At 34.5% G+C, this 15,698-nt stretch overlaps 1 protein-coding gene across 1 annotated transcript; it reads left to right on the forward strand.

Moving 5' to 3' along the window:
• The first annotated feature begins 1,006 nt into the window (after positions 1-1,006).
• On the forward strand, positions 1,007-7,661 carry LOC140149695 (retinol dehydrogenase 11-like). Its single transcript, XM_072171767.1, has 6 exons — positions 1,007-1,198; positions 2,159-2,265; positions 2,992-3,127; positions 3,501-3,707; positions 6,101-6,308; positions 7,394-7,661. Exons 1-6 carry the CDS (start codon positions 1,057-1,059, stop codon positions 7,578-7,580), a joined length of 987 nt encoding a protein of 328 aa, XP_072027868.1. The 5' UTR covers positions 1,007-1,056; the 3' UTR covers positions 7,581-7,661.
• The last annotated feature ends 8,037 nt before the right edge of the window (positions 7,662-15,698 follow it).

A 15,698-nucleotide genomic window follows, 5' to 3' on the forward strand; every position in this document is an offset into this window, starting at 1 on the left:
ACTCCAAAAATTCCAAGTGCCCAGACCCCCCCCCCCACCAAAGTATTTCTGAACGGTCCCTAATGCTGTTTTGCAAACCTTCTCTTTTCATAAATACCCAATGACAATTATAAAGAATATCCTTATGATTTTTCTACACTTTCTCTGGTACAGCCTTTAATACAGTATTGGTAAGTTAAGGAATCAGCGGCAGGTGTATAGAGCCCTTGAGCAATTAGGTCAACAGTTCAAACTAATTAAGTGACATAATGTTGAAGTCAGTCAACCGTAGTAGAGGACAAACTAAACTCCACACATACGATCAAGCAGATGTTTGATGACGTAAAATCGATAATATGTTACGAATAATATTTGGTAGAAATATATTATCGATTTTACGTCATCAAACATTCGTTAGAACTTAAACATTACTGGAAATAGAATGGCAATAAACGTAGATATGTTACATACAATATTGTACGTCTAATAAAAAGTCTGCATACTGCTTTTCAATGCACGGTCATGCTCTGACAGGAAAACTTGTCTCAGAAACAAAATTTCACAATAGCAATATTTTGCTGAAAAAATAAATAATTTCTGGACAATTCATCTGGTGAAAAATCAATATTAAGTGGAAATAATTAAATATATTTTCAAGGCCAGTTTGTAATGAACCTGATCTTGCATTGGGTTGTTCCATTTAAAATCCACACTACCTATGTGGACGATTTTGGAAATATCTTCCACAGGGGGAGTATGAAGTTTAAATGGAATAAACGCATTAGCAGCTCCATTTAAAAATCTCACCCTCCATCTGGAAGATTCAGGTTGAATCTTTCTCAGAGGGTTTATGAATGGAGCTGCCTAATATGTTCATTCCATTTGAAATTCATACTCCCCCTGTGCAGGATATTTCCAAAATCTTCCACAGGGGTAGTGTGGATTTTAAATGGAATAGTCCATTGTTTGTCCTATGGTTTGTGCAAAATCACAAAGGCATGAATTTGACCTTGCAGGTGCAAGTACTCCATAGTGACTGCATACACAGCTAGAATCTCAGTCTTTCGAGCTCATAACATGCTTAACGCGATATATGCATTCTTTATCCTTCTCGTTCTAGCTATCTTATATTTGAGGTACAAACTTAATGGCGGATTTTATCGACGATATTGTGATCACATAACTACGACTTTATACGGAAAAACGGTCATTATCACAGGTATGTGATGCGTACTCTATACTATAATATGATCAGCTCGCAATAAGCAATAATTATTCAGTCTTTATTACTGTGCACGTGTCAATAACCAATAACGCCACAACAATGTATACAGCGCATCATATCGGCACAAATCGATACAAATGCCCTCAAAACTGAATGACTAATTAGGTTGATATTGTAGCATATTCACGTAGTAAATTTGCACAATTTGTAAACCATAAAAGGTATTAACCGTCTTAAAAATAGTCTAAGAGCTAAATCTCATACGGGCCTTAATTTAAGGATTTAGTTCAATCCTTAATTCATTTAAACCTATAAATTCATAATTTCTATTCACTTAATATACATCAACACTATTTAATTTACGGTACGACTACTTATATTTAGATATTATGCCTGCCTTCTGCTTGATTATTACAGCTTCTTTGTGTATAAACATAATAATGTATAGATATAGTATAGATTGTGTACAACTTATATTTTTAATATATACAAGGGTCGGTCAGTATGTAGTGATAGTTGACTGGTAACCCCATATAAGGATTGTTTAAATGGCATATCTCTGTCATCATATAAAACGGTACCTTTATCATTCAATCAACACATTTTATTACACACTTGATTATGTTTTTTGTTTATACTAGGGACCAGAATCAACAAAAAACATCAAGCTGCACGGCCGGCGGCTCCCATACGACGACTAAACACTCCAAGTGGGACCCCAATATAAGGGCCCCGTAGGTCAAGAAAGCCAATGTAACCATAAGGTTTATCACTTTCTTACTTTTTATTCCATAATTCCCTTCATTCGTCAGGCCCTGCCTTCTATCGAGAGCTAATTTTTAGAGCCAGTATAATAGCCTTGGTCTCGACTTATCAGCGTAAATTAGTCATCCTTGATCATTGACAAAATTAAGATTGTTGCATCCCTAAATTCTAAACTTTAAATTTTTCCAGGTGGAAATGCTGGAATTGGCAAAGAAACTGCCATCGATTTTGCGCGTCGTGGAGCACGAGTTATTATCGGCTGCAGAAATCCTAAGAAGGCCACAGAGGCAGTCAAGGTAGGGATAATCAAGTGTGTTACTCACAAATGGGATGTTTTTCAGTTGTATGAAGTGCTATTGATAATAATAATAATAATAATAATAATAATAATAATAATGATAATGATAATGATAATGATAATGATAATGATAATGATAATGATAATGATAATGATAATAATAATAATAATACCTATTCTGCAGCTAAAATTAACATGTTATTATGTTGTATTATCGTAAATAAAGCTGGTTAAAAAAAAAAGCTAAACCAACCGCGAAATGTGGATGTCCAACTATTTTGCTCCGTAGGGCTACAAAGAACCACTAACCGCGAAATATGATATCCAACTAAAAATGAAGAATGAGGGAAATTATGGGGTAAAAAGTAAGAAAAGTAAAAAGTATGAAATGGGTTAAGGTTACAATTACTTTCTTGCCCCAGTATCAACACAAAAACACATCAAGGCCGCAGGCCCGGCAGGCCCGAGAACGGTGAATCCCATACGACGACTAAACACTCAAAGTGGGCAAGAAAGCAAGAGTAACCTTAACGTAACATTGACCAACAGTAACCTTAATGTAACATTGACCAACAGAAGAGGTAATTTCGACTCAATAATCAACCATAAAATTAACCATATTTACATTTTAACCGCTTTTTCTAATTGAAATAAACATCTCAAAAAAAGTAACTAACCCCCTTAAATAATGGCCATTATTCAAAAATGTGTTTTTTTATTTCAGGAAATTCAGAGACGCTCTGGAAACAGCAATGTAGTATATATTCCACTAGAACTCTCCGATCAAGATTCCATCCGCGAATTTGCCAAAACTATTTTGAAGCAAGAATCAAGAATTGATTATTTAATCAATAATGCAGGTAAAATAACAATATACATTGTACATGGGTGTTAAAAAAGGAATTTACTTTGTGAAGTTTGGAAATGCCACGATTACATTACATTTTGCTAAATACGCAGATTTTAGGTTCTCTGCCGGACGTCAATTTGTGCCGAAATGTCTTCCCAGCAATATATACATTTTGAACGTTAATCCATTTGATTTGTTATGCAAGATGTATACCCTATCGCATTGTGGGAAGGAATTTCGGCACAAATTGACTTCCGTTAGAGAAACCCTAAATCCGCGTATTGTGTGAGAATGTGGGAGGCTATAGGCGTGCTATACTATAGAAGTTTTGGAGGAATTCTTGCGGACGTGTAATGAAATATTAATGTTTCTCGTATTTATAGGTATCGCCAAAGCAGCCAAGGGTCACCGCACCAAAGAAGGCTATAATATGGTTTTTGCTGTCAATCACTTTGGACACTTTCTACTTACTATGTTATTATTGGACAGACTCAAAGAAAGCGCTCCTAGTCGTATTGTTAATATCTCGTCCGTTGTTCATGCTTTCGTGAAAGAAGGAGATCTACATTTTACACCAAAAGATGCAGAAGGTAAGAACGTCGGTCTGGATTTACCAGAACCACGGGACCCGGCTTTGCGAGATAGTTTGATGAGATTTGATTCCAGGTTAAATGATATTTTGAAGTTACGGTAATTAATACAGCTGTTTGAGTTCCAAATATCCGAGAGCCGATTTTGGATAAATTGGTCTTTCTGAATTGGTAAGATTTGATTTTAAAGCCAAGTTTGACTGTGAACGATCTGTAAAAGCCAAATATAATTTAAACCACTATCAATCGAAATATTTCTAACATGTTTAACAATCCAATTTTCAAAATTCAATTTGAGTGCCTACTAGCAGGCTATGTTAGACATATTTATGACAATGACAAAGGTACCAAAATCTGAATTTCGATGATTTTTTTCAATCGTCCGGATGTTCATTGAATTTACAACCATATGACAGTAATTATAATACAATATAATTATATACAGTAATTAACTGAACAAACGTCATAATCAGGAAAAACATATGGTATCTATAATTGTATTGAATGATTAGTTTCGCTAATTTAGTAGTCAATATAATTGACAAAACATTATACTGCACACTTAATTATAGTAACATGTTTTAAGTATAATAAGTACTACAATTTTAGTCATCAAGACTCTGTTTTCAATAATATCTGAACCTGAACCCCAAGTATAATCATAAAGCCAGGGCCCAACCTTAATACATGTAGAATACGTGGTATTCTTTTCTTTCTTTCGTTCTTTCTATTTTCCCTCATTTCATTTTCGCTTAGTTTGCTCTATTACTCAATATAAATGGGTCCCTGTCCGCAGAAAATAAAAAGGTCATTTTGGCGGCCATTTTGATTTTTTGCCTTTTTTTAATTTAAATATTCATCTGGCCATTATAGATTTAAAATCAGCAGCCTCAAACACATATTACATGGTGATTTTTGCCCAAAACTATACAAATAGTGGTAAAATACCTCAAAAACACACCTATTTTGGGGGCCATTTTGAATTTTTGCCAAAACCCGACCTAAAACTTCATCTGGTGAATTTTTATTGATAGATTCCTTTTCCTGATGCAATTTGGCCATAGAAAAAATGGTTCCTGTGTAGTTTGTCTGAAAAAGTCTTTGTTTGCCCACCCCTACTATAGAACGAATAAGTTTATACAAGATATTAGCAGTTTTAGTCATATTATTTGACACTAATCTACTCTAGAAATTGATTATTCTACTTCTAATATAAATATCAAGAGGAAATCTACCTAGTTCATCTAGTACAATACAAGTCGGGGTTGATTTGTTAAAAAATAACATTTTACAAAATTTTAAATGGAGTCTATCAAAAATGCAATTATTTTCAAAACCACACATTTCACACCCATAAAGCATAATAGGCATGACAAGCGAGTCAAAATAAGTGGAAGATGGATATCAACTGGCAAATTAAATTTTCTTCCTTTAGTAATTAAAGCAAACATTGCTCTAGTAGCCTGGTCGACAAGATATGTTTTTAGCTTTCGCAAAAGAACCACGCATTGTAATTAAAAATGATACCAAGATATTTGTGTTCAAAAACAATCTCAAAGTCCTCGTTATTAAATGTAAAGATTGGTATATTTCTGATTTTCCCTCTAGAAAAAAACAACAATTTTGGTTTTATCTGAATTAACTTGGACGCTACTGGTCATATAATAGCATTTCTGATTGGTTGATAACTTGAAATGCTCATTTCAATTGCCAATTATGACTAGGCTTTAAACTAGTTATGGTCAAACTTGCACTTGCAGATGATCTTATTAATACCCTCCTTGATTGGTTCCAAATTGGACACAGTATTCATTTTGGCCAATCGGCAGGTAGATCCCAGTTATTACTGTTGAATGTATCAAGTGCTGATTCAGCAAGTATTATTGTGTCATCTGCATATACAGGGTTAAAAAGAAACACCGCCCTAAAATTACAAAACATTTCTTTGCATATAAACTTGACGTACATTTTGTTGATTTGAAAAAAAAAAAGACTATTGCACTCCGCGCCCGTGCAATAGTCATTTTTCCATTGCACTTACACTCAGCTACCATGGCAACGCTGACAGATGTGAGCGTATATCGCGCACGGAGACTACTCCGACTCGCCAATTATAGGTATGGGTGTCGCTTTTAAAATAAATACAGTTTTTCTGGCGATGTATAAAATTAAGTGGAAGAAAAAGAATTTTTATATCAGTTATATAAAACAAAAATTGAATGTTTTTGTTCGTTAAATGGAAAGAATATTTTCATTCGGCGAAATATGAACTGTTCCATTCAATTTGGCAAAGCCTCATTGAATGAAAAAGTACATATTTCACATCGTGAAAATATTCTTACCATTGTACCGATAAACATTCAATATATGTATATCATATTTTATCATGACAGGTCGAATATATCCCGGTCTACGAGAGTACCGCAGAAGCAAACTGGCTAACGTCTTATTTACCAAAGAACTTGCGCGGCAACTTGAAGGATCTGGTGTCACTACATATTCGTTACATCCAGGTGCTATAATGTCTAGTATTATTGAGACGTCAAAGGAGACTACCCAGATGTCCCTACTAATGTATTGGTATAACGCAGGCTTATTTTGGTAAGTATAGATGAACCTTATTTATAGGTTAATAAATGCGTAACACTTCTTGAGAGTGAAATTGCCCCGAGCCCCGCAGTGTGGGTGTGGGTGGGGGGGGGGGGGCTGGTAGTTCATTAGACGCATCAACATCTCAGCACAAGTGCATTATTTTGTACAATTTCTCGAGCAACAAGTGATACGCATTTATTAATCTATTTCATACACAAGAAAAAAAATCGTGATTTTGCTATTTTGATAACAAAATTGTCACTAAAAATGTTGGAAAATGCAAGCAAATATAAATGCATCAACCCTAAAAAAAAATGAATACGCCCGAAAGCACTGCGAATACTATAATATACGGGGAGTGTCTCCCGTGCAATTATACAATATTTATGCACACCTCGTATTTTATTAACGCTTGTTCTGATTGGTTCTCTCTATCTAGGAGTTTATGAAAATCTGGCATTGAATTGAAACAACAAATCTCATGATATAACAGGCCTTATAATTATGTTTTTTGTAATTGTTTAAGGGGGTACTACACCCCTGTAGTAAATGTGTGACTATTTTTGCATTTTTCTCAAAAAATAATAACACACTCTGGTAACAAAAGTTATGTATATTATTGGGGCAAGGAATCCAATTACTACACTGAAATTTCAGTGACTCAAGACAAGCGGTCCAGTATATATGATAGAAAATGAGGTACATCCCAGCGGTACCTTATTTCTTATCATAAATAACGAACCGCTTGTCTTGGGTCATTGAAATTCCAGTGTAGTAATTGGGTTCCTTGCCCCAATAATATACATTATAATTTTTGTTACCAGTGTGTTATTAGTTTTGAGAAAAATGCAAAATATACACATTTATCGAGGGTGTAGTACCCCTCACATCAAAATGAGTAAACGATTTACAGACGGATAAAGTTATTTAGCATCTGTAGCATGTTTAGTGTGAATAGTCCATTTAGTTCAAAACTTTAAGAGGTGTTAAAAAAACCCTTTGTTTCTGTCACTTTTGCCACGTATAAACAATTAAAAGAAACAAACTAACTGACAAATAACCCTTATTTATATTTTGTTCTCGTCATTTTGCAGGCTTATATCAAGTGATGAGAGAGCCGGAGCCCAAACGACCATTTACTGCGCTCTTGAGGAGTCTATAACGCACCTTTCAGGGCGTTATTTTGACAATTGTCGTGTCGCTAAGGAGTCCAAATTGGCTCATGACGACGGATTGGCAAAGAAATTATGGGATGTTAGTTGCCAAGCAACTGGTCTTTGAGAAGACATTTTTATCACATAGCGACGTATTGCCATTTAAATATTAAATGTGTGTTCCTTTCCTATAAACCCCGGAATATGTCGACATATCTGATTTTGAGATAAAAACCTCAGTTTACAAGACACGTAGCATTTGTAGACAAAATCATTTCAGAAGACAGGTTTAATTGATCAACACATTGCTATGTATGATATTCGGTGTTGTATATTCCTTTACTTTAATTGATAGTAATATCTTTGAGCGCTACGAGCCCACATTGTCGCAGCAGGAAATCACTTCCCTGGTCGCAGTAAGCTTCTTTTGGAAGCTCAAATACTTTACATGTGCAGTCTATCTAAAACGTGGTATATGTATTTATCATACCACTAAAGGAAACATTAAAATCCGTGCTTTAAATATTTCAAATGGCATTCAAGTTTCAACCAGTCAAATGACCAGGAAATGAACTTCTTGTTCGAGTTCGAGTTCGAGTCGAAAATACCAAACCCCTCAGCGTCAGTGGTGTCAGCAGTTTTTAAAAAGTAGTGGGGTGGTATAGGCGGCTGAAGCGGGGGACGTGGTGGTTGTGTGTGTGGGTGTGTGGGGGTGTGTGGGGGGGGGGGGGGTGTGGGGAGGGGGGTTGTGGGGGACAGGTACCTACTAAAGTTTGGCAAGGGGGACGTCCCTCCACTAAAAATCATTTAGGACACAATAACTGTGCTCATTTGGCCCATTTTAGCATTAAAATGGCAATTTTTCCCCGGAAAAGTATAGATTTTATAAATAGTACCTGATCAGCGGAACTACTTTAAAATTTTGTCCCCCCTTCCAACCTAGCTATACCAGAATGAGTAATTTTAACACGTGATTTTTAAAAAGCTCAGAAACTTAAGGGGTACCCTCGACTCACCCCCCCTCCGATGCCCGTTTCGACACAGGTAACTCAGTACACTTGCCAACGTGCAGTGACTTTTCCGCCTAAAATAGCCCCTGCTAAAAGCCATTGTTCTGACGCGATTGTAATCTCCTAAGTGCATCAAATCTGATTATATTTATATAGCCGCTTTGAGATCAATCAATTGAGTAGGTTGATGCGCTGGACTATGAATCTCTGATATGAACCATTTTTGTGGGTTCGAATCCCCATGTTCCTCTTTTTCCTCTTTTTTTCTTTATTTCTTCACAACGTTTCTCTTTTCTTTCTTTCTTTCTTTCTTTCTTTCTTTCTTTCTTTCTTTCTTTCTTTCTTTCTTTCTTTCTTTCTTTCTTTCTTTCTTTCTTTCTTTCTTTCTTTCTTTCTTTCTTTCTTTCTTTCTTTCTTTCTTTCTTTCTTTCTTTCTTTCTTTCTTTCTTTCTTTCTTGTAGTGATGGACTGCAGCGATGGATTGTTTTTCCACTTTGTATTAAAGAAATTTACATATTAATTTGTAAGCGCTCTTTAGCAAAGTCATAGTTCATTGAATTTACAACCGTATGATGAAAATGAATAAACCATTACAACAAATTAATTTATTTTGGCTCGTATGGCGAAATGTGGTGTATACTCATACAGGGTGTCCCAGAATGATTTGTACCGTGTTTGCAAAAATAGCTAAAAATAGAAGACGGGCAGTGTATCTATTTTTGATACCTGCATTATAATGCTGGACATGTCTCCTACTTTTGCTGTTAATTTCAACACGCTACCTTTATTTGTTTTGGCGTGGCTTGCAATAATGTAAAATCGATGAAAAACCTGCTTCATTTTCAGCGCAAACGACTCGCATACCCTTGAAAATGGCACGATACGATTAAATAAAGAACGTGGGATGTTTGGCACAGCATTTCGACAACAACTACGGTACTGTCGGAGAGCTGCAATGTTCGCTCTAGTTCTACAGTCTTACGAGCACCTGAAGCTTCACTCTGCCGATTCCTGACAGTTCTGTGCTCGTCAAACTTCTTTACGTTATGCACTATCGCTCCTTTGACTGGAACGCGTGCTCGCGGAAATCGTCTAATGAATCTTCTTTGCGTCTCAACATAGCTGCCGGTTTGCCAGTAAGGTTTTGAAAGAAATCCACGCTGTTGTACAATAAATTGAGGAGACATCTTTTCTGTACCACAACCAGTTCGACCTCTGCAAGCATTTCAAATGACATGGACCTCACGTCACAATAACTAAAACTACCGCCAAAGAGAGAATGGGATTAGGCCGCAAATCCTTAATTCCATAATTGCTTCGTAACGTCATAAATAATAGATAGATATCGGCTATTTAGTGGAAATATGAACAGGGCACAACTAAAATACCTGCATAACTTTTTCCAAATAACTTTGTGTTGAACGGTTAGTAATGTTACAGATTTTCAAAATAGGTTGCGTTGTCAAAACTTAGAATTCACCATTTTTACGCAATCTTCTATAACTTCTACTAGAAACGTCCAATTTTTAAAATCTAAAAAATCTGAGAAAGCTAAATATATGCAAAACTTAAAATGTAAAACAATATGACCATTTAATATGCCCTTCATACCTAAACAATTCCATCTTTCCCGGTATAGATCATTCTGGGACACCCTGTATCACAGATCATCTCCATCATGTTATCATAAGGGCAGGGCTGCGACACTCAAAAATATTTTAATAGATACATAGCTTCAATGTGTCTTGTTTTATATTTTGGGGGTTGAGGAACACAAGTTTGACACTTTTGAGATGATTATCTGTACCCTGTACAAGTTCAGTCGCCAAAAATTCAAAATGGCCGCCAAAATGACGTCATTTTGCTTGTAATAGCATATTTTAATAGATACATGGCTTCAAATAAGTCTATTTTATATGTTTTTAGATTTGGGAGCACAACTTTGACACTTATAAGAAGATTTGGAGTACCATGTACGAGTTATCACTTGCCTGAAATTCAAAATGGCCGCCAAAATGACGTCATTTTGCTTGTAATAGCATATATTGACAGAGACATGGCTACAAATATGTCTTTATCTATGTTTTGATGTAGGGGAACAAAAATTAGACACTTGTAACATAATTAGCAGTATTGTATACGAATTATGAGTTGCCAGCACTAAATTTAATCCAATTTTGTTGAAGAAAACTGCTGAAATCTACTTCTTAAGAGGCATTATCTGTTATTTTGGAGAATTTTTTTTAAATGTTTGCCACGGTCAAAAAATGGATTTCCTTTAAACTTTCATATTTGATGCACCTTGACCTGAAACAAACACACATGAAATAAATTTGGGAAAAATATCCCCGTTGCCATGGTAACAGCCAAATTTCAATGTTATGCCTATTTTCACAATTTTTGCATTTTTCAGCAGTCAATTTGTCAAGTTTTGAAGCCAGTGTTACTAATATACACAATATATATATACTGTTTTCTTTATAAGGTATGAATAGGTCAAACCTTAGATGCCGCATTGAAAGTATAAAAATAATCACCAGATGTCAGGGTGGGTTATACCATTTATTTGAAATAGGGTGTTTTTCAATTTTATCAAAGTATGAAAATATACCAACTTTGTATAGCTCATAAACCATATGGTAGTGCTCCGATTTCAACATCGACCACAGCATGTTGAGATGATACATTGGTCTTGTGAAAAAGTTACATTTGAGCTTGGGGAAAACACATCTGTATATACAGTGTTGCCAGACATTTTCCTATTTTTCGAAATTCAACACAAATCTCACCTTAAGTTAAATGATGTGAAAATGAAACATCATCCTTTCAAGGAACATTTATTAGAAAGAGAGTTTTTATTCATATCAAATTTGATCAGTTATAATGGTCAGTGTTGTTCTAAACCACATGGGTGTTGCCATAATTGGGGTTTAACTGTGATTTGTGGATATTTTCAACTTTTTACAACTCATAAAAATACCAAAATGCATTTCTATAATAAATAAAGAAACATCGACCTCGTGATGTTGAGATAATACATTGGCCTTATGAAAAGTTACTTTGATCTGGGGGGTAAAACATCAGTTTATACAGTGTTGCCAGATATTTTCCTATTTTTCAAAATTCAACACAAGTCTCGCCCTAAGTTAAAAGATATGAAAATGAAACTTCACCTTCATACGGAACATATTTTTTAGAAAGAAAGTTAATTTCATATTCAATTTGATCATCTGGGATGGTCAGTGTTATTCTAAGCCATATGGGTGTTGCCGGCCATAGCTGGTGTTTAATATGACAATTTAGATATTTCCAGCTTTTTACAAGTCTTAAAAATAGTACACATCCTTAAAATTAGTGTGGAATGAACGCAATATTAGAAATTAACCTATGAACACTTAGTATGTGAATTTATATTCTAAATTTGAGTTCGGAAAATATTTCCTTCTATACAGTATTGCCAGATATTATCACATATTCAAAATTCAACGTATGTTGAGCTTTTTTCAGCCTTTTCAGCTATTTTTCAGTCTTAAAAATGCCAAAATACAATGGCATGCATTCCTAAAATAAAGATGTGAAAATGAAACATCGACCTCATCATGTTGAGATGATACATCGGTCTTATGAAAAATTTACATTTGAGCTTGGGGAAAAACGTCTGTTTATACAGTGTTGCCAGATATTTTCCTATTTTTTCGAAATTCAGCACTAGTTTCACCTTGGGTTGAAAATGAAAGTTTATTAGAAAGAAATTTACTTTCATATTAAATTTGATCAGTTGTATAAATGGTCAGTGTTGTTCCAAACCACATGGGTGTTGCCATAATTACTAGGGTTAAATAGCGAGATGTGGTTATTTTGAACTTTTTTTGAACACTTAGTATGTGAATTTATATTCTAAATTTGAGTTCGGAAAATATTTCCTTCTATACAGTATTGCCAGATATTATCACATATTCAAATTTCAACGTATGTTGAGCTTTTTTCAGCTTTTTTCAGCCTTTTCAGCTATTTTTCAGTTTTAAAAATACCAAAATACCATGGTATGCATTCCTTAAAAAATATGTGAAAGTGAAACATCAACTTCACCATGTTGAAATGATACATATTTGGTCTTATGAAAAATTTACACTTAAGCTTGGGGAAAACATATGTTTATACAGTGTTGCCAGATATTTTCCTATTTTTTCGAAATTTAACACAAGTCTCACCTTAAGTAATGATGCGAAAATGAAACTTCACCTTCACAAGGAAAGTTTATTAAAATGAAATTTACTTTCATATTAAATTTGATCAGTTGTATAAATGGTCAGTGTTGTTCCAAACCACATGGGTGTTGCCATAATTAGGGTTTAATAGTGAGATGTGGATATTTTTTAAAGTCATAAGGGTTCAAATAGCGACGTTTTCACATGTTTTTGTGGACCTGAGAGCACATCAGACATATATTGAAATTTGCGATATAATACAAATTTTATGGCAAATGATTAAAATTGACAATTTTGAAATTTAACAGGTCCGACAAAAATACTGTGCAAAGGTGGGTGACCAACCCCTTAAAATACAACACAGAAAACATCAAACATGTATACTTTAAAATATACATAAAAGCCATAACTTATTTACCAATATACACATACTAGCCAGACTAAAATAAATTAAAATAACATAAGATTGTTACATTGCAAAAAGATGCATGTAAGAGTAAGATAATGTTTAAATTACGCCTACCCCATATTATTAAAGCCCACATCCCAACTATACTTGCAAAAAAGATATGGGGAAGAAATGGGCAAAAAACTAATAGATCCAGCAAATGTCTCGAGAGATATGAGAATAGTCAAAGACAATAATGCACAGAACATTTTCACAGCCAGACAAATTAATGTCCAGTTACTTTTCCCGGGAGGAGCTCGCAGGAGACTCTAAAGTATGACATTTAAAGTCATGCTGAAGAAGAACTGACCATTGAAATGTTGCATGATATTGTTGCTAATTCTCTGTCATTCAAGCATCCCCAATTAATGTTGATAGAAGTTGTCTGAGGAAATATCCGTATCAAGTAGAAAAAGAGGACCACTGGGCACAGTATACCTATCACATGACCCCGGAGGGGGTTCTCCCTGGTTAAAGGTATACGGGGATGTGTCACGGTTTGAGGGGGGGGGGGGGTTGCAGTGGAGACAATACGCCAAATTGGGTGCATTAAGGTAAAAGTGCCCATAAAAGCGCCAAATTAGGACAAATTTGTGTGCTTTTTGGGTGTTTTTTTGTGAAAAATTAGAATACTAAAGCTATAACTTTAATAAGGTGTCATTTTAAAATTGAAAATGTATCCACATTTCACTATTAACTCCATTTATAGTGGCATCATCCATGTGGTTTATTCATGGCAGCGATTTAAACAATAATAAATCCTAAAGTGAGACATACGTTGAATTTTGAATATATGTGATAATAACTGGCAATACTGTATAGAAGGAAATATTTTCCGAACTCAAATTTAAAATTTAAATTCACATACTAAGTGTTCTTAGGGTAATTTTTAACCTTAATATTGTGTTCATTCCACAATAATTTTAAGGATGTGTACTATTTTTAAGACTTGTAAAAAGCTGGAAATATCTAAATTGTCATATTAAACACCAGCTATGGCAACACCCATATGGCTTAGAATAACACTGACCATCCCAGATGATCAAATTGAATATGAAATTAACTTTCTTTCTAAAAAGATATGTTCCGTATGAAGGTGAAGTTTCATTTTCATATCTTTTAACTTAGGTCGAGACTTGTGTTGAATTTTGAAAAAATAGGAAAATATCTGGCAACACTGTATAAACTGATGTTTTACCCCCCCCCCAGATCAAAATATCTTTTTCATAAGGCCAATGTATCATCTCAACATGACGAGGTCGATGTTTCTTTCTTTATTATAGAAATGCATTTTGGTATTTTTATGACTTGTAAAAAGTTGAAAATATCCACACCTCACAATTAAACCCCAATTATGGCAACACCCATGTGGTTTATCTGGCAACACTGTATAAACTGATGTCTTACCCCGCCCCCAGATCAAAATAACTTTTTCATAAGGCCAATATATCTTCTCAACATGACGAGGTCGATGTTTCTTTCTTTATTATAGAAATGCATTTTGGTATTTTTATGACTTGTAAAAAGTTGAAAATATCCACAAATCACAATTAAACCCCAATTATGGCAACACCCATGTGGTTTAGAACAACACAAATTTGATATGAATAAAAACTCTCTTTCTAATAAATGTTCCTTGAAAGGATGATGTTTCATTTTCACATCATTTAACTTAAGGTGAGATTTGTGTTGAATTTCGAAAAATAGGAAAATGTCTGGCAACACTGTATATACAGATGTGTTTTCCCCAAGCCCAAATGTAACTTTTTCATAAGACCAATGTATCATCTCAACATGCTGTGGTCGATGTTGAAATCGGAACACTACCATATGGTTTATGAGCTATACAAAGTTGGTATATTTTCATACTTTGAAAAAATTGAAAAACACCCCTATTTCAAATAAATGGTATAACCCACCCTGACATCTGGTGATTATTTTTACACTTTCATTGCGGCATCTAAGGTTTGACCTATTCATACCTTATAAAGAAAAAATATATATATATTGTGTATATTAGTAACACTGGCTTCAAATCTTGAAACTTTGACTGCTGAAAAATGCAAAAATTGTGAAAATAGGCCTAAAATTGAAATTTGCCTGTTACCATGGCAACGGGGATATTTTTCCGAAATTTATCCCATGTGTGTTAGTTTGAGGTCAAGGTCCATCAAATATGAAAGTATAAAGAAAATCTATTTTTGACCGTGGCAACACTATTCTCAAAAATAACAGATAGTTCCTCTTAAGCAGTAGAAATATAAGCAGGGTTAGTTTACATGTGTTTTCATGGCATGTCATTGCATTTGTAATTTCTAGTAACTGACATTTTGTCAGTTACTAGATTAAAAATATCCTAGTGTAAAATGCAACCTACATTTTGTATTTTACACTAGGATATTTTTCAACAAAGCATCAATATCTGCTGACAAGTTTGATTCTGGTTTCTTTGCATTTTGAATTGATTGTCACAGTTTCACACGAATATTTCACCATTTGAGTCGACTTTCACTGGTCGCATTTGATGAATATTTGGGGCTACTGTTACCATGAGATTGATAGCATCTTGTGTCACAGTA

The sequence above is a fragment of the Amphiura filiformis genome, chromosome 4, assembly GCF_039555335.1.
Source record: "Amphiura filiformis chromosome 4, Afil_fr2py, whole genome shotgun sequence".
Taxonomy (NCBI): Eukaryota; Metazoa; Echinodermata; class Ophiuroidea; order Amphilepidida; family Amphiuridae; genus Amphiura; species Amphiura filiformis.